Raw genomic sequence first — 17,878 nt, 5'->3', positions numbered from 1 at the left:
CCCTGCTCAGAACTGGTAACTATGATGAGGGGGGTCGCCGGTACAGAAGAGGCTTCTGGGCTGGCAGCAGCAGCAGCAGTCAACAGCTTTGTCACCAGTTCCATGGCATGCTCCAGCTTGAAACACCTTTGCTGTTTTTCTCCAGCCTCAAGAGAGTTCTAGGAGGTGCCCAACATCTTTCTCCTAAACCCCTTTTCTGAATAATGAGTCAAAATTATCTTCTGTTGCCGGCAACTGTAAATTCTGACTCATATAAAAATGGGCACTGGAAGTTGTGACAATTGGTAGAAATTCAAGGAAATGGAGGTTACCTGGAATTCATTAACTGGTCTGGCCTGGAATGATGGTTCTGAATATCCAGATTAGGGGGAGGGACTCTGGCAGCCAATGATGCACCTGTGCTTACCTGGAATGAAATGCTCACTGTAGGCAAGCTTTGAGGGATCTGGTAGCCGTGCTGATAAAACAATATGAAGGCCACGAGGCATCAGAGACCGTAGGGTGAGTTACTTCCATTTCTAGGAACCCAAAACATCCAAGACATCTTCATTCCATTCAGTTTGCATGATCCTAGGACCTGACTCTTCCAAGCCCAACCTAAGCTCATTTATGCTTGTTCTCACACCTCTCCCTTGGAATCCAGAAGGCCACAGGACTGTGTAAACCAGATTACTCTGGATGATCAGATTTCCTCCCCTCCTTACCTCCTCTCCTCCCTGCCCTCCACTTCTGCCAAGTTACAGCCACCAGGAAAAATGATAAGACATTTATTGAGTTATCTACAGCAGGTTGACATCCTTAAAATCCAGGACAAGGTTGTGAGCACAGCATTAATGGCGGCAGCAGTAGCAGTGAGGTCTGCGGGGTTTATCTTTATTGTGGGAGATGAAACACAGGTGAGCCTGGTTCCACAAGCAAGCCTGGAGCCACATCTGGGATGCTGGGGACTGCCCCACTTCAGCCCTCACAGGGCAAACTATAAAACACGGACATAAGACAAGACACAAATGGCCAAGCACAGACGCATCCCAGGACTTCACATTTAGGGAAAGAAGAAAGGGGCACATAGCCCACTTCAGGGATATCCCAGATCCTTGAAGAATTCCCATGCAGGTGACATGGAAATCACCACCCACATGAAATTCTCCCATCCTAACCCCAGGAACAAACTATTCAGTTGTTGGCAGAGATAAGCCTGGAATTCTGTGTCTGTCAGAGCCCACTGGCCTTCCCCTTACCCCCGGTGCTGGTGGTTTTACAAGTGGGGCAAAGGTTAACCCAGGAGGGCTCAAAGTAGTTGACAAACAGCATGGGATCCCTTTCAGGGATCTTCACCCCAGAAACCAGCCCCTACCTGCGTAGTTTCCAAAGCCCTTTTACACACAAGAATGTCTCATTTCAACCTTATCCCTGGCCTGAGGAGCAGACTGCAAATCATGTCCTCCCATGTCTCATATTAGGAAGCAGAGGCTCAAAGAGGCCAAGCCTTGGAGGACAGAGCAGGTGGCAAGGCTTGAACTACAACACAGGTCTCCCCATGCCACACTGACGCCATTGTTCCTCCTGCAATATGGAGTCCTAACAACTTCTGTAGCCAGAGCCCCTCTCTTGCACAAGGCTGAATGTTTTCTGTACGGACACTTTATTCTGGCTCACGTGCAAGGCTGGGCACAGGATGGTGGGCCCACTTTCTCACTCAGGTTTGTAAAGCATATTGGATCCCAACACAATACAGGCACTGTGCTAGGCCTGCTGGTAAGTGATTTCTCGTCAGCCCAACGGGGAGGTTTGACCTGCAGATCTCCATTTTCTTTCCCAGATCTAGTGCTTCGTGAGTCTCCCTGAAGATATATGGGGATGGGGTCAAGGCCAGGTCAGTGGCAAAGCTGGGAGAAGCCTGGGTTCCCCGCTCCCTGCTCAGAGCTCTTCTGGCTGGCTTCCATGGTCACTGGGCTCAGGCAGGAATTTACGATGACAAAGCACTCACTGCTTTCACTTTGGAGTGACCTTGAAGGGGTCAAGGGTACTCACAGAATCACAAAGAAAGCCTCTTCTAGCTTTCCTTCCAGGAAGGGAAAGGGTCAGATGAAGGAGGTGAGTGAGCACACTTGGTGAGTGATGATGTGTACTTCGAGCCTTGGGCCCAGCTCCAGCTGCCTGGCCCTGATCCGTGGAGAAGCTGGTTTGGGGAGGGGTAAGGGTCAGAGAAGGAATCACTGCAGGCCACTGGATATGTCAAGGAGGGCCACACAGCTACCCACTGAGACAGGAAAAGTAGCCCAGCCTCTAGTAGGGGGTTAAGAAGCCCACAGTGCTGGGTACCACCAAAAAGCCACTGAACCCCTCCCCCCTGCCCAAATCACACACACTTCCCTCTCAGATTCCCTGACAGCCTCAGCATCCCTGACTTGAAATCCCATTTCCCCTAGGGCTGGAGACTCTCTCCTAACACGGCCTTTCCCATGGCAGGACATTCATGGAAGAGGTTGAAAAATCGCTTCATTCCAAGGAGAATTCAGCCTCCCCTGGGTGACGCTTGCCCTTTAGGATTGCATAAAACAAGAAAAAAAAAAAAAAAAAAAAACCTTCCTGGTAATGATCTTCTAGAGTCAAGGAGTTGGATACCTCTGCTCTTCTCCAACCTAACCATTCCCAAGACCTTCAAACCCCTCCTGGCTGCACAGGATTTCTTATCCTTTCCAGTCAGGCAAATACCACAATCCCTGCCTGGGGCCCATTCCCAGCAACTAGATGGCTGGTATTTAGACAGAGAATTCCAAACATGCACTGGGCTACACAAATCATCTCATCTTACTTCCCATTTTACAGATTTGAAAACCAAGACTAGAGAGGGAAGGTTTTTACCCAAACCTTATGCTTCTCACCCACTGCCAGTGGCCTTTAAGCCAGCTGCCTAACCTCCTGGAACATTCTAAATACATTGGGTACATCTAGTGCACAAGACGGGCAAAAACTCATTCAGACAGAAAAACAAACCACAAACCAACGGGAACCTGGAACCTCTACAAGGATGCAACCCAGGGCTCAGGTGACAGCACAGCACATGGAATTCAGGCCTGATGATGTTTTTGCTGATGACGTGTGTGTGTGTGTGTGTGTGTGTGTGTGTATGTGTATATAAAATCAAAGTCTCTTTTTCCACAGTGAAGCAGATCTGCTGGTGGGGACAGGGGTGAAGAAATGGGGTCCAGTTAAGGGACTGCTCCTAGGATCTGGAGGTGGCTACTATCCAAGCAGCCGTGGCACCCTGCCCTGGCTAGGCACACGGCTGGGTCAGCACATCACGCCCAAGGCACCTGTCCAATTGTCCCTGTCATGACCTTTCCCTCTGGCCCACCAGCTTCCACTGTGGTGTCCCAGTGGAAGAAACAGATGTTTCCTTTCTAAGAAAGAGAAAATAAACAGCATCCTCCCTTCCCTCCACATATACACAAACATGTACACTTCAAAACCTTAGATGATACACATAACAATGATGCATGCCCTTTTATCTGCTTACTTTTGAACTGGAGAATTCCTGAAGTACAGAGCCTAGAGAAGCTTTAGAAGTCCCTGCATCCCACAAATGGAGAAACCAAGGCCCAGAATAGGGAGCTGCATGTCCACAATATCAGTAGTCTGAGCCCAACTAGGGCAGATTCTAGGTTTGCCAAAGACCCAGGGACCCACAGTGCTTCACTGGCCACGGACACAGGGCTTGTCTCCAAACAAAGCAACTAAGTCCTTCTCCAGTCACTTTGAAGACCTCTCCAAAAACAGACCCCCAAGCCCCTTCCTCTTTATAAAACCAAGCTAAGCAGTATTTCCTCTCCACGCAAATTCCCCAAGCATTCCAGAACATGATCATGAAAGAAGTCCACAAACACACTTGGACAGGACCACCACCAAAAGTTGACATAGAATGAAATGGGCCCCCCACATGGGCCGTGGCACTCTAGCACTTCTGTCCATCTTCCCCCAACCCAGTTGCGCCCCATCTTGAATTCCTAGACTGTGGCCAAGCAATTTGCATCTGGAGAACCATAACAGGCATTGGGGATCTGCCATCGCTCCCATTTGCAGCTTCTGCTAACAGGCATGGCACGTGTGGCTTCCCCTCCCAACACCCTAGGACACTCTAGCGTCCGTGGTGATTCAATGTCAAGAATACACAGAGGGAAGTCTTTGCAAAGGTCTCAGAGATATTTCAGTAGCTGAGCCCAAGCCCAAAGAGCTGGTGGCTGGGATCCTCATTGTCCATGGGGGTGGGGTGAGGGGGAAATCTAGGCCCTGGACTCGGGCACATGGAGGCATAAGGTGTTTCAGGATTCACTGACATCACAGGAAGGCGGCTGGTTCATCCTAATCATGGCTTTAACTTAAGAAGAAATGAGGAGGGGGAAGGCTTAGGCATGGGTAGGGAGCAGTGTCTCTGAGGCATCCATCTCTCACAGTCCGCAGCTGATGCCTGGGGATGGGAGGGGCAGAAGGGAGGCTACCAGATGAACCCCCTCTCACCTTGAGTTGGGGGTAAAATAATGCAGCCAGTGAAGGTCTTCTTCCATGGGAGCCCCAAACTCTTTCCATCTCCTTTCCAATCACATCCACATTTCTGGCTCTTGGCAATTTTTCTTCTACCAAATGAAGAGCACCAGAACATTCTGGGACCCTTAGCCCCACACCCAAAATCAAGTCTCTGAATGGAAAAACTCTGGAGCTATCCCACTGCCCTTGTACCCAGGAGCTGGGCACCTAGACACCAAGATGCTGGGGGAGGGTATGAAGGAGTCTTGACTCAGGTCTCGCCTGCACTAAAGGATGCTCTGGGAGCCCAAGTTGGACCTCTGGCAGGCCTCAGACACTGGGCCAGGTCTGAGAAGGGCCTCAGGTGGCAAGGAGATTCAAGGAGTCCACGCTGAAAGTCAGACACTTGGTGGGGGGGTGGCTGTTGGACATGCCCACCCCAAGCCCCCAAAGCAAGGTCGTCAGCCTCAGTTGACAGGGCCTCACTGACCAGGTCAAGGAGATCACTGAGGCTGGTGGAAACAGGGCAGGGTAAAGCTGGGGACTTGCTTGAGGTGAGCAGGGACAGTGGGCAAAGGGGTAGGGAATGAGACAACTTTTCAAAATTTGTGGCGTATTTACATGTCTGGATCAGGGCCCAGCGGCCCACGGTGGGTGGGGCCAGCGCCAAACAGGGAGAGGAAATAACCCATCTGCGCCCTGCATCCTTCTCCCACCTCAGGGAGCCCAGCCTCCAGCCTCAGGCCTGCCCGAAGTGAGAGAAGAAGCACAACATGCGTGGGCCGGCGCCTGCCCACAAACCCCAGCCTGCGTGTGGAGGAGAGGAGGAGGGGAGCGCGGGCTCAGGTGGCCAGGTTGTCAGCTGGGAGGCCGGACATGCGGATCTGGGAGCTGCTCTTGCTCAGGATGGAGAGCTGGGTGCCCCCGTTCACCCCGCTGCTGGCCAGGGATGGGTGCCGGTGTTTGAAGTCCACGGCAAAGTAGCGGTTCACCTTCCAGCTCCGCCACTTACGCTTGATCTCCGCCTGTACCTGCAGGGAGCAACTTGGACAGTCACTTCCAGACAGACACCTTCTCTAGCCTCATCCACCTGAATGCTCTGCCCGGGACCCCTCCCAGGCTGGCCCTGCCACCTCCTGCAGTACCCAGCAACTCCCAAATGGCACTTGTAGCCCTCAAGGCCACCAATGGGAAAGAAGGCCTCTGAGGAGCTGACCTCAGCCCCTTTCCCAAGTCACTGAGCAAGACCCTCCAGTAGCTTCTTGTTCTCTGTGGGCCTCTGTTCCTGGGCCTTGGTGCTCCATAGTCAGAGACCAGCTCACAGGCCCTTGGGTCAGGGAGATCAGGGCAAGGAGCCCCACTCTCTCACACCATTAACAGTGGGCCGCAGATTAGAATTACCTGGAGAGCTTTAAAAGTCCAGATGCCCGTATCATATCCCAGAACGATTACATCAGAATCTCTGCGGTAAGGCATCCATAGGTTGTAAAGCTTCCCAGTGGATTCCAATATGCAGTCAGGGTTGAGGACCACTAAATAATGCACTCTCTGGCTGAACACACCCCCCATGTTGCTGTTAGCATAGTTAAGTACAGGGCATGGCCAGTTTCAGCCTCCATATGCCCCCTCAGTCCAGCACATTTGCTTAGTGCATGAACTGCATGACTAGAAGTGAGTGGTACCAGCATCCAGCCCTCCAATTCCAGCCCCCACCTCCCCCACAGGCTCCTGATAAGCTCCACACACTCCCACTTCCTGTCTCCCCAGCCACCCCCTGCAGGGCTCTGTCTCCTTATCTATCCTCATCTGACCTTCCCATAGATTGTCTTGGCAATCATTGAACCCTAACTTCTGGTTTCTCCCATGCAAAAAGAGGGGGAGCCTGCTGAGGTCATGCAGGCAAGATGCCAGCACAGATGCGATGATTCCTGCCCACTCTCTAAACCCATCCCACCCATTCAGTCCCCATCCCTATCCCAGCACCTCTGTTATGGGCTCTATTCAAAAGCATCATCCTGGGAATGGAACAATACAAGAAGGTTCTAGGCCTCTCCCGGGGTCTCTTCCAAGTCCCCAGAGTCCCTCCTCAGCAGCCCTGCTCATCACAGCCTCATAAACTATAGGTCCCATTGTCTGTACCTCACCCTTCCTCACTTTCCATTTTTCTTTACTAAGGTAGTCTTACTATGCAAGCCCTGCCAGGAAGGGCTGTGCTCAGCAGGCAATGCCTTTCCAGGCACAGCTGATGCCTTGCACAGTAGGCAAAGTGGGAGAGATTCTGGCACGGGGTGGAGGCTGTCAGGAGACCCTAGCACCACTGCCTTCCCCCTCGTCCAGGTTCTGGGAGCCTGGCATTGCCCTGGTCTAGGGAATCAGCTCTGGTAGGCAGCAGGCGATGTCCCTACCTGCCTGCTCCCTGGCAATCCCCACCTCCATTGTTAGGAAGTCAGAGGGCCAGAGTCTTACCTCCCCATTCAGAAAACAGTAGAGAACAGCCACCACAAAACCCTAGGGAGAAAGAGCAAAAATAACCTGAGAATGCTAGCAAGGGACCTTGTGCACTGGGAGTATAGGAGGTGGAGGAAAAGGGGAATGACCCTAGAAGGCAGAAAAATATAATGAACTGGATAGGAGGCCACCTGCCCAGGAACCTGCAGTAAGATGGGTAAAGTTCTGCTGAACCAAGATGGCCGTCCCCATGAGGCCAAATGGCTACACCCCGACTTTGGATCTCACATTTCCTAGGTCAGATCCTTCCCATTCCCAAGGGCCAGCTCTATCCTACTTTCTACAAGAAGCTTGTCCTAGATGTCTGTTGGATGTTCTCTGGGCCCCCTAACCAGTTTGTAGGACCCTGAGGACGGCACTACTCCAGGATAGAACAGACCTATGTCTCTATCCCTGATACCTCCCCATCCCACCCCACCTTGGCCAGATCCTCTTGCACACAGCACACACAACACACACGAGTAAATGCCCGGCACAGAGCAGGCAGCTGTCTATTCTTCCTACCTTTACGCTTATTCTTTGCATTTAGAATTTTCTGTGCTTAGACAGAAGCCCTGGGTTCTGACTCCCAAGCTGGGGCTGTGTCTGTACAACTCCCAGCCTCACCAGGCTAAGAACTCTAACAGGTGAAGTGGCCTTGGGTTAAAATGGGGGCGGGGTGGGGGAAGAGATTAAGTCAGATACACAGAGTAACCTTCTGTGTTAGACCATCAAGAAGCTGGGTTAAACAGCTGGCTTAGGGAGAGGTGCTCAGTCCTGGGGACCCAAGGTTGCCACTGCTACTTTCACTGGCCACCTGGGCTGCCATCTGTTAATGCAGTCACTGTGCATCCTCATACCAACTCGCTCACTCCTTCCCTCACATACTGAAAACCCCACCTACCTATGCCTCCATGCATGGATTCATGGCTCCCCACTTGCTAGTCCCTGGATCATTTATGCATCTCTTTGCTCATCTACCTGTTCAGCTCATTCTGCTCTCTGTGGCCAGGTCCTGTGCTGGGGACCCCAACCGGGGTAAGACCGAGCTCCAGCGCTCAGAAGAGACATGGTCTGTAGACTGCAGTCAGGCTGTGGACACAGAGGTCTCTGGAGAGCACTGTGCTCACGTCCCAGGCTGAAGGTGAGGGATGGGCACCCAAGGGAGGCCTTGCTCAGAACGCCCAGATGCGGCAACAAGACATCAGTGTGTGTTCTCTCGGGAGCCCACAGGGTATACGGCAGAAGGGGCTCGCCCAGCTCCCTTCTCTTCTAGTACTCATTTCGGAGACAGAAACACGAGGCTGAGACTGGGTTAAAGAAGTCAGAACCGCTGGCAGGTCAGGGGCCAGGGCCCTCCCTGGCTCTCCACGAGTTCCACCTGCCATTTCTGCCACACCTACCTGGAAGGAGCCCAGCCCCAGCTCAAACACAAGCCTCTCCCTCTTGCTGACGTTCTCCGGGGAGAAGGCGAATACCGTGTAGTGGATTCCAAATAGCGGGATGAGCAGCAGGGTGGACCGGGCTAGCCGTCTGTCGGGAGAGAACAAGATATTGTTCTGGGGAACTGCCAAGTCTTGATGCTGGAACCAGGGAGGGCAGAGACGCCGGTCCCAGCTCCCTGCTCTCCCCCAGGGCTGGGGCTGCTGTCCACAGACCCTCTTGGGATTCTTTCCTAGAAAGAATGGGGCCTGGGACGAATGGTGGCCAACAGAGCAGGCCTTCCAGAACTCCCTGGGAGGTTCTCGGGGGACATCCCATCCCTCTAGGCCATGTCCGTATCCTGTAGTCACTAAAAATGCACACGGGAGTGTGTGATTGACAGACACCCCTTGTGGGAGGTGCAAACCCCCTGGGAAAAGTGAAGTCAGTGCAAATAGAGGGATTGGATTCAGAAGGCTTGAATGACATCATGGACCCTCAAGCAAAGCAAACCCTCTCCTGCTCTGGAAGGAAGTTCCATGTGCCTAAAAAGACAACCCCCTGAGGGGCCACAGAGGCAGTGGGCTTTTCTGAGTCTGGGGTTGCCAGGACACTCATGGAGAGTGATGGGGAAGTGCAGACCAGGGTGGGGCGGGGGGGTCGGGGGGAGAGGTGCGGTGCACAGTGGGTGAGACCTAGGAGGGATCTTAGGAAGGACTTACTGACACTGGGAATAAACAAGCACCAACTAAGCCAGAGGAACCTGCCACCAGGGAAACAGTCAAGAGAGAGGAGGCTATCTGCTCGGAGCTTGTGGGTTAAAGACAGACAGGACCAAAGGGACTTCCGTGCCCCCTGAGGCTGCTGGCCATTGGCTGCTAAGCCCAGTGGGTGGGGCTCTGCTCTGATGGGCGGGGGCACAGAGCCATGGTATGACATCTGGAAGGTAAATATTGCATATCCTTGTGGGTCCTCTTCTATCAGAAGGGGTACTCCCAGGGAGTCTCCAAGAGTAGCACCCCATCTTCACCCACCCCAGTGTACTGGCTCCCTCTGGATCTTCTGGAAGAGCCAGCCCTGCCCTGCAGGTGCAGTCTGCCCCCTGGGCCATCGGAGTTGGGGATAAGTGGGAGGTTCGGCTCCCCTCCCTCTCAGTTATTGTCCACAGGGATGGACAGCCGGGTGTGGGATGGCCCTTTGAGTTGGGACAGTTACATATGTACCCTGTCCTCTTCCCCATCCCAGCCTTTGTGGGAGAGAATGTTCTGTTGCATGTGGGGGCTCCAGATTTTAGGAGAAGGTGAATCCATGGAGTCTGAGTGAGGCCCTTGGCTTCCCAGTTTCAAATGAGAGGGAAGGAAGGAGGGAGGGGGAAGGGAAAAAAGAAAAGCAGAGAAGGCGACACAAAGGAAAGAGGAGGGGTAGCCTAAGAAGACCTTCAGGTGGACCACCACTCAGCCCTGGAAGGAAGAAGCCCCCCAGAGAGCCAGTGCCCATGCCTTCCGTCCCTGCTCACAGGCAGCCCGTTCTGTAGGACCCAGGTGCCCCAGAACCAGGGCTGGAGCCAACAGGATGTGAGGAGGTCCCACTCTGAGCCCAGGTGTGGTTCTTGAGTGGTCTATCCTCTCTCAGACTGTGGCTCCTTGGAGGTAGGCATGGTGCTTATCAGTTACCTTCCCTGGCCAGCACCCAGCACACGCCAGGCTGGGGGCTTCCCGCTCAGAAGGCACCTGCCTGCCCGTGAAAGGGTAAACGAACGTCCAGACCATACGAAAGCCTCAGAGCTCTGAAACCTGACCACGACCCGGGGCTCGGGTCCTACTCATCTCTGCGCATCCAGTGGCTAGCACCAGAGGCAACAGGGAGTGATGGCTGAAAAATGAAGGTCCAAAAAGGAGAGGCAAGTGGCCTGGAACTGAGGTATGTGGGCGCCTGGGGAACCACTCTGCAACCCTGCCTAAAGGGGTTACTTTACAAGTGAAGCTTAATTGAAGGGACTCAGGAGGGAAGGCAGCCCTGGGGCGTGCCTGTTGTCCCTGCCCTCCTCCTTCCCTGCCTCCCCTACATATGTGGGCCTGTTTGCAGGGACTTGACCCTACAGTTCCAAAGTGTCTTGGAAACCAAAAGGCCAAGCCTCTCCAGCTTTCATGGTGGCAGTGGATGGATGGGCCCATCGTGTGAGAAGCAGGGCCCTTTCAGACACGAGCTCAGGTCCTTCCAACTTCCTGGCCATGTGGCAAATGGCAGCAAGGGCAACACTTTTCCTCCCTGGTGGCCCTGTAGCCGTCCCCTGGAATGGACGGGGACTTCTGTCAGGGACCCAGGGCATCTCGGTGACCCCTTTGGTAGACAGGGCAGAGAGGGCAGATGAGGAGGCCACTAGGGCCCATATTTCTGGGACCTCTCTACTTCAGAGCTGACCAGAGGCCATGGAATAGGGACATATGGTGTGAGCCTTGGGACCCCTTGGAGGTCAGTCACAGAATCACCCTATGATCTGGTTAAGCCACAGAGACAGTGACACAGGCCTCAGCCTCTGTCCTGCCCGAAAGAGGCATGAATGGGCAGAGAGCCTAAAAAATACCAAGAAGACCTTCCAATTTGGTCAGAGCTGCCCAAATTAGAGTGGGTTCCTCCACTTCAAGCAATTTCCAAGTTAAGACTGAGCTTCACTTAGAGACACCAACTATGTGACCCTGAGTGAGTACTTAACCTCTCTGCGTTCCGTTTTCTTATCTGTAAAATGGTGTTTCTACAAGAACCCATCTCATAGGGTCAGTGTGGGGATTAAGCCACTTGGCACATGAAGCGTGAGTGAGGTTCCTCAGGGTGAGGGTCCTGTCCCGTGCAGGGGGACAGTCTCTGAGAATTCAAGCTCTAAGGGTCTTAGAACTTGATTTGGCAGCTGCAAAGACGAGCCCAGGGAAGTGGGGGATTCTGGGAAGACCACACGTCGGGGCGGCTGCAGGAGAGGCTTCCAGGCCTCAGCCCTGCCACTCCATCCCCACGACCTCCCCCCACCCCACCCCACCCCACCCCGCCCCGAGGGCCTCGAGGCTGCAGAGAACTCACAAGACACACAGACAACAACATGCAACAGTGCAGAAAGGGCCGGGCTGGAGGCACAGGCTCGCTCTCCGCTCTCGTCCAGCCGGCGGGATGCAAGCTCCGGGCAGCGGCAGCAGCATGCGGCCCCCTCCCCTCCGGGCCTCCCGGCCACAGCCACGCCACGCACACTTACAGAGTTATGGTGGACAGTTCTGACATCTTGCAAGGGTGCTGCTGAGCCCGCTGTGGCTTGCAGTAGCATTTCTGCACGCAGCTGCTGGGTGTGACAAGATCAGCACTTCTGTCAGCTGGGGGCATCGGGCAATGAAGAAACTGAGGTGGACCTGGAGCGCCAAGGCTCAGGGGAGGGCAGAGGAGCCCAGGGATGGAGACAGGGCTGGGGCAGTGACATGGAAGAGGATGAGGAAGCCAGGGGCCAAGACATGGTCAGCTCTGGACATAGAAATGCATGCCCATACGTGTACAGGTGTGTGCACGAACACACGTGCACGCAACGAGCGCTCTCGCTGGGTCCACAGACAGGTAAGGGGAGCTGGCGGGAACGTGTGTTCTGAAGGTGGGGGCGGGGCTGGGTCTCAAGCAGGGGCCCCAGAAATTGGCTGAGTCAGGTCCAGGCTCAGAGCACGGCCTTGTCGGAGGTCACTCAGCCAGGTGGGCAGCTGGAAACACAACCCGTGGACCTCGTGCTGCCTAGCCCGGGCCCACCCAGCCTGAATCAGGCCAGTCCTGGGCTTGGGTGTCCACTGGTCTTTCTCCTCTACACCTCTCACTCTTCTGCCTGCACCTCGTCCTCTCTGAGCCCCCAGGCAGTTCAGTGTGGGCATACGGGGCGGGGGGGGGGGGGGGGGGGGGGGGGGGGGAGAGGCGGGATGGCTGGAAGAGATTGTTAATTGGTCTCGATCTGCACTGTCCAATAGGACAGCCACTACCCATCGGCAGCTATTGGAATGAAAATTAAATCAAATTAGAAATCCGCTTTCCTCCATTCCCCTAGCCACCTTGCCAGGACTCAACGGCCACGTGCAGCTAGTGGCTCTCATACTGGAGAGCACAGGCTAGGGCATTGTTGTCCCTGCTGAGAGGTCTACAGCACAGCGCTGGGCTAGACTTTCTGAAGTTCAAAGGGCAGGGGCTGAAGGCTGAGAAGGGCCCCTTTTGGGTACCGCCCCACTGCCTGCAGAAACACCGAGGCATCCACAGGTGAGCCCCGGGTTAGCCCTACTAGCCTGGGTGAGGCACTGAGAAATTCCACCCCCTCAGAGAGGTCAGGCGGAATTTCCATCTGTTCTAGCTCATCACGGTCCTGCTTCTGCGTGGGTGGGGACAAGCCACAGACACTTCTTCTCCTTCTCTGATAAGCGTGTAAGACATGGATGAAGAGCTGTGTTCTCTCATCAGACCTCAAAAGAGCAGCCTCCCTCACGAACCCTCCTCAGGCACCATGAGGTACCGAGCTCCTGGCACCTGCTGGTGAACGGATCTATCTGCAGGGATCTGATACACATGAGAACAAATACACATGAAGAGACCAGACCTTGGGCATTCACTGATTTGTAATCTGTGATTCCCGATCTTTGAGAGGAAGTCTGAAGGTCCTTGACATGTGGAGACATGTCATTTTGCTGAGGCACGAATGTGAATCACACACTTCAAAGAGGAGGCAAGCAGAGGTCCACCCAGGACCCTTGCCACAGTCAAGCGTGGTGTTCCCACTTAAAAAATGGCACCTCTCAGCTCACACCCCTCTGTGAGGGCACTACTGGCCCACTTTACAGACATGGGATGTGAGGTCCTGCGTGAGGCTCTGCTATCCAGATCAGCGGCATCAGTACCACCTGAGAGCTTCTTAGAGATGCAGAATCTTAGGTGCCACCCCCAGCCCTGCTGGCTCCGGATCTGCATTTTAACAAGGTCCCTAGGTGATCCACATACAACTCGAAGCTCGAAACACACTGTCATGAGGAAGTCCCATATTTGAGAAGTTTTTTCATGTGTCCTCAGTGAATGTCAAAGGTCTGTTTCATACACATACGAAGAGACAGATGGACACATAAGTATGCTTTTTCTCACAAATTAAAACAACTTAATTGGGTATTCAGGAATGGGAACCATTGTAGCCTCTAAATTTATTCTCTACCTGGTCCAGATTGAATGGCTGGCTACTTTCTCCTACAGCCAGTGGCCTGATCCCTCAACCATGGCCTAGCTGAGGGCCCAGGAACCCAAACTTCAGATGCCGCCCCGTCCCCACCAGGCTTAAGCCCTCACCCTGAATTCTAAAGCTTCAGCTGCTCTCTTCTGAGACTGTTCCGTCTCTGAGCTCCCAAGTTGTCCCTGACATTCCTGGGCCCTGGACACAGTAAATACAAACTCCTCTGATTTCCTTAGAGGGCACTTAGTTAGCTGGGAGATCAGGCCCCTCAAAAAGATGTGGGTCTCGGACAGGGAAGGGTAAACAAAGTGGGGGGACCTGATGCCTGGGAGGCCTCTCGGGAGAAGGATCTGGGCAAAGAGGTAAGTGGCCTTCTTCCCAAATACTCCACTTCTCCCAAACCTTCAATGGCTCTGTGCAAAGAGACCCACTGAAATGACACAAGAGAGGGGCAGAAAAGCCAGATATAGATGTGAGAAAGGAAGAGATGTCATGACCTCTAAAAAGTCACTACAATTAGTGAAAGGAATTTAATCAAAAGGAAGACATAAACCCAGACTGGCTGGTGAACTCAGTTCTGATTTGGACCCAAGGGAGGATAAGACATTCAGACAAGGGTGCTGGGCGGGAACTGAATCAGAAGGCTGGAGATCCCCATGGCAGGTGCAGGGCCCACGGCTGCATTTGGAAACCAGGAAGCCCTGGCTCCCGGGTCTGGTTCTGCCAAGGCTTTGCTGTGTATCTGCAGGAAGGTCAAAGCCACTTCCAGGTCTCAGCACTTCGGTGTGTAACCCAGGGAGGCAGCACACGGTTTCTTCGACCCCTGTTTTGGTCACAGGCTAAACTCCATGGAAGCTTTGGAGCTTTGGTGACTTTTGTGTGCAAAGCTGCTGTAGCCCCAGGAAATGCCGGACCGAATGTTAGACCCCCATCCTGTGGTGGTGGGGGCGGCTTTGAGGCAGCACCCCTGTCTATTTCACCTTGTTCCTAGTGATCACTGAAGCACTGGGATAGTTGGCAGGCCTACAGAAGGTCTCAGTCTGAACCGAACATTCTCCATAGGGTCCCTCATGATGGCAAGGTGCTGTAAAGCCCCAGAACCCTGGCCCAGCCCCCAGGCAAGCGCTGCACACCGTGCTGGTACTCTGGCCGGAAGCTCAGCTCAGCTCAGCAGATCTTGGAGCTTCTCTGCCCACCTCTCCCTCCTCCCCCACCACTGAGGACAAGCTCACCCTCTGTGCCCCCTCCCCAGCCTGGGGGGTCAGGGCACCTGAGCTCAAGGCTTTGTCTAGACACTGACTTGCTGGGTGGTCTCAGGTGGTGTCACTTTCCTTCTCTGGGCCTCAGTTTCTTCATCTGCAAAACAGGAGTAACCATTCCCCCGCTGCTGATCCCTAACAGGAGTTGTGAGGACGGGGCCCTCCTAGACAGAGGAGGGGTGCTTTGGAAGTGGGAAATGGAGCCCCATGTGAACTGGAAGCCTTAGGCTGTGGGCTGAGCTCCTGGACTGATGGCTTCCTGGCTGCATTTCTGCCACCACAGAGCCTGTCTGTGGAGTCGAGGTCACCCTTCAGACGCTGGGTATGTCACAGCCCTGCTATCTACATCATGGTATCTGCTCTCATCTCCTTCCTTCACCCAAGGGGCTGTGCAGACCTGCTCTGCAAGGTCCCTGAGGGAAATACAGATGGGGGTTCTCTCCCCGAGCCCAGACCCAGCTTCCAATGCCCATCCTGTAATGGAGAGACAGCTGGGAGTAAAGCCAGCTCCTGGAGACGGTCTCAGCACAGTCCATGTCTGTGGGAACTCACCCTCCCTTTTCTGAGCCAGCCGGCTTCTCGCAGAGCTAAGGGCAGGAAAGAGCAGACTAACCCTGATCCCAGCCTCAGGCTGAGCCCTAACCCCCACCCCAGACGACAATGAGCCAGAGCACATGCCAAGCCCTGACCCAGGCCCACACTCCACGCCTGGCCCCTGCCCAAGTCCTGGTGCCAGCGACTCATTTCATCAGGAGCACCAGGTGAAAGAGTGTGGGTGGCTCAGTGCTACCACCCCCTGCGGGGGTCCAAGCCTCCAACAGAAGCGCCATCTCAAACCCTTATCATCTAAGCAGCTGGAACCAACCTACAGGAAAGGGAGTGAATGCTGGTCTGAGGGCACAGGCAGGGGGTCCTCTCGGGCTTTCTTGGGGACTCCCAGGCTTAAATTTGTTCTGGAAACAGAGGAAAAAATCGGAAAGCTGTTGTGGGCAGATCTGAAGGGGCCTCTCTGCCCCACACATAACTCTGGTGGCCCAAGGGGACTCAGGCACAGCCCTGAAATCTCCTCTCCCACCAGGTCCTGCCCCTTCCCATCCCCCCGATAGTCTCCCCTCCCCCCACAGCAGACACCTCCCAGCCCAAAGCACTCTGGGAGGGGGGCAGTTCTCTACAAGGCTGGATCCCATTGGGGCCGTTTCTTCCAGGAAGCCTTGCTTATACACTTATTGAACACCATCTCTCATCTGTCATTTCCTCGAGGACAGGAAAGATGGTGTAGTCAAGCTTAGAGCCAAGGGCTGGCGGCACCACAGCTATGGCTTCACTTGCTCCTACTGGATTCATTGCACTACACTGACAACTAGCTCCCTCAGCTGTAAAAAGGGATGCTTACTCAGCCCACCAGATCACTGGGTGTTCGTGGGCACTAAATGTGCGTGGACGGAGTTGCAAGTGTTGGCAAAAAGCCTGCAGTCCTCAGCAGCACCGTCTCCTTGATTATCCCTCACTTTCCACCAACAGGGTCTCCTTGACCCTGGAAACACTCATGTAGGTTGCTAAATGTCAGGGGATCAAGGGCCCCTCATCCTGTGTTAGCCCTCCCACCTGGCTTGCCAACCGCACCTGAGTTTTTTGTCTTTGGGGCTTGAGACTAGCACCAAAGAGGATTTTCTGAGATTGCAAGGGGATTTTTTTGTCCACAGCAGAAGCAAACCAACCAGCTGGTTCTTAAATGTACTTAAATGTATAAATCACTCTTACAAATGGTTGTCTATGCATTAGGAAGGCCGGACAGGATCCTACAGCTCCCAGTCTGGGAATATTTCGGAAACCCTGACCCCACACTTCCCTCCCACCAGACCTGGGGAGCTTCCGGCTGCCTACCACAAGATGTCTAAGCTGGTGAAGTGTGCGTTGGGGTCAGTAGAGTGTCCTTATTAGGTTGCAGTTGGATCCCTGTGTGTGTCCCTGTGGGAGGGAAGGAAGGGGGAGCCTCCCAGAGAAGAGATCCCAGAAACCCCAGAAGAAGAAACCCTTCCCAGCAGCAAGCAGAGAGTAGGGGGACCAAGGCTGGAGCTCAAAGGAAAGAAAAGGGCAATTTAGCTGCCAGTAGCTTCAGATGTCAGAAACAACTGCATGGGAGGCATTCGGCCCTAGAGCAGTCCACCGTGTGGCTAGACATAGGACGTGAGAGCTGACGCCAGACAGGGAGGTGAAGGGAGCGGCAGGGCTCTGTTTTGTGGGTGCTAGAGACTAAGGTAGGAATGATCCCTCTAGGGAAGTTAGTCAGTCATAGGGAGCCAGTCCCACTGGTCCCCCAGTGCAAGGCCTTAGAGACTTTATGACTTATATGCATGACAAATTTTTGACTACATAAACACATACAGATAAGCAGGGGTTGGTAAAAAAACAAAAACAAAAAACACTTGCAAAAACATGAAAAAAAAAGAGACAGTAAATGGACAGCAAAAAAAAAAAAAAAAAAAAAAAAGGTAGGGGGTCTTTCCCAATGAAATGTAATCATCCTTAAATGCAGGGAAAACAAGGCTGACCAAGCCAGGCCCTATGCAGATCCCCCAGCCCCACGGGAAGGACTTCTACAAGGCAGGCGCCCAAGCTGACCACACAGACCCAGGGCAAGTTCTGCATCTCTGGGGAAGCCCTAAGGATCTGGGATGGGTCTCTGGGTAGTTCCTGCCACACCGTCTATCCAGGAGAATGGCCGGTGAGGAGAACCCTCTGGTGGGGTCTCTCTGCTGCTCTACTTGTCCACTGGCAGCCATCAAGGTTCTGAGCCCCACTGGGTTGGAGTCTCCAATGAAAACAGGACCAAGCCCCCACTGACACCATGAGAATACCTCAGCTCCTTCTAATCTGCTCTTTTCTTTAAAAACTAAAGAGGCAACACATATGGCTTCCATCTTGCCCATGGACAGACCCCAGAGAATGCCCTCAGACTTTCTGT

The 17,878-nt window shown here is 53.8% G+C and overlaps 1 protein-coding gene across 3 annotated transcripts in view; it reads right to left on the bottom strand.

The window, feature by feature from the left end:
- Window positions 1–750: 750 nt before the first annotated feature.
- Window positions 751–17,878, bottom strand: part of ADCYAP1R1 (ADCYAP receptor type I) — a 59,575-nt gene continuing 42,447 nt past the window's right edge. Inside the window, exons 14-17 of one of the 3 annotated variants that reach the window (XM_030308187.1) lie at window positions 11,675–11,758; window positions 8,415–8,544; window positions 6,991–7,032; window positions 751–5,555 (exon numbers count right to left, since the gene is read on the bottom strand). In XM_030308187.1, the coding sequence (XP_030164047.1) occupies window positions 5,367–5,555; window positions 6,991–7,032; window positions 8,415–8,544; window positions 11,675–11,758 (445 nt within the window). In that variant the 3' untranslated portion in view covers window positions 751–5,366. The remainder of the gene's footprint in view (window positions 5,556–6,990; window positions 7,033–8,414; window positions 8,545–11,674; window positions 11,759–17,878) is intronic. The other 2 variants (XM_030308189.1, XM_030308190.1) reach the window with 2 other exon arrangements.

This window comes from Lynx canadensis, chromosome A2, assembly GCF_007474595.2.
Source record: "Lynx canadensis isolate LIC74 chromosome A2, mLynCan4.pri.v2, whole genome shotgun sequence".
In the NCBI taxonomy this organism is placed as follows: Eukaryota; Metazoa; Chordata; class Mammalia; order Carnivora; family Felidae; genus Lynx; species Lynx canadensis.
This window is presented reverse-complemented; position numbering and strand designations above follow the sequence as displayed.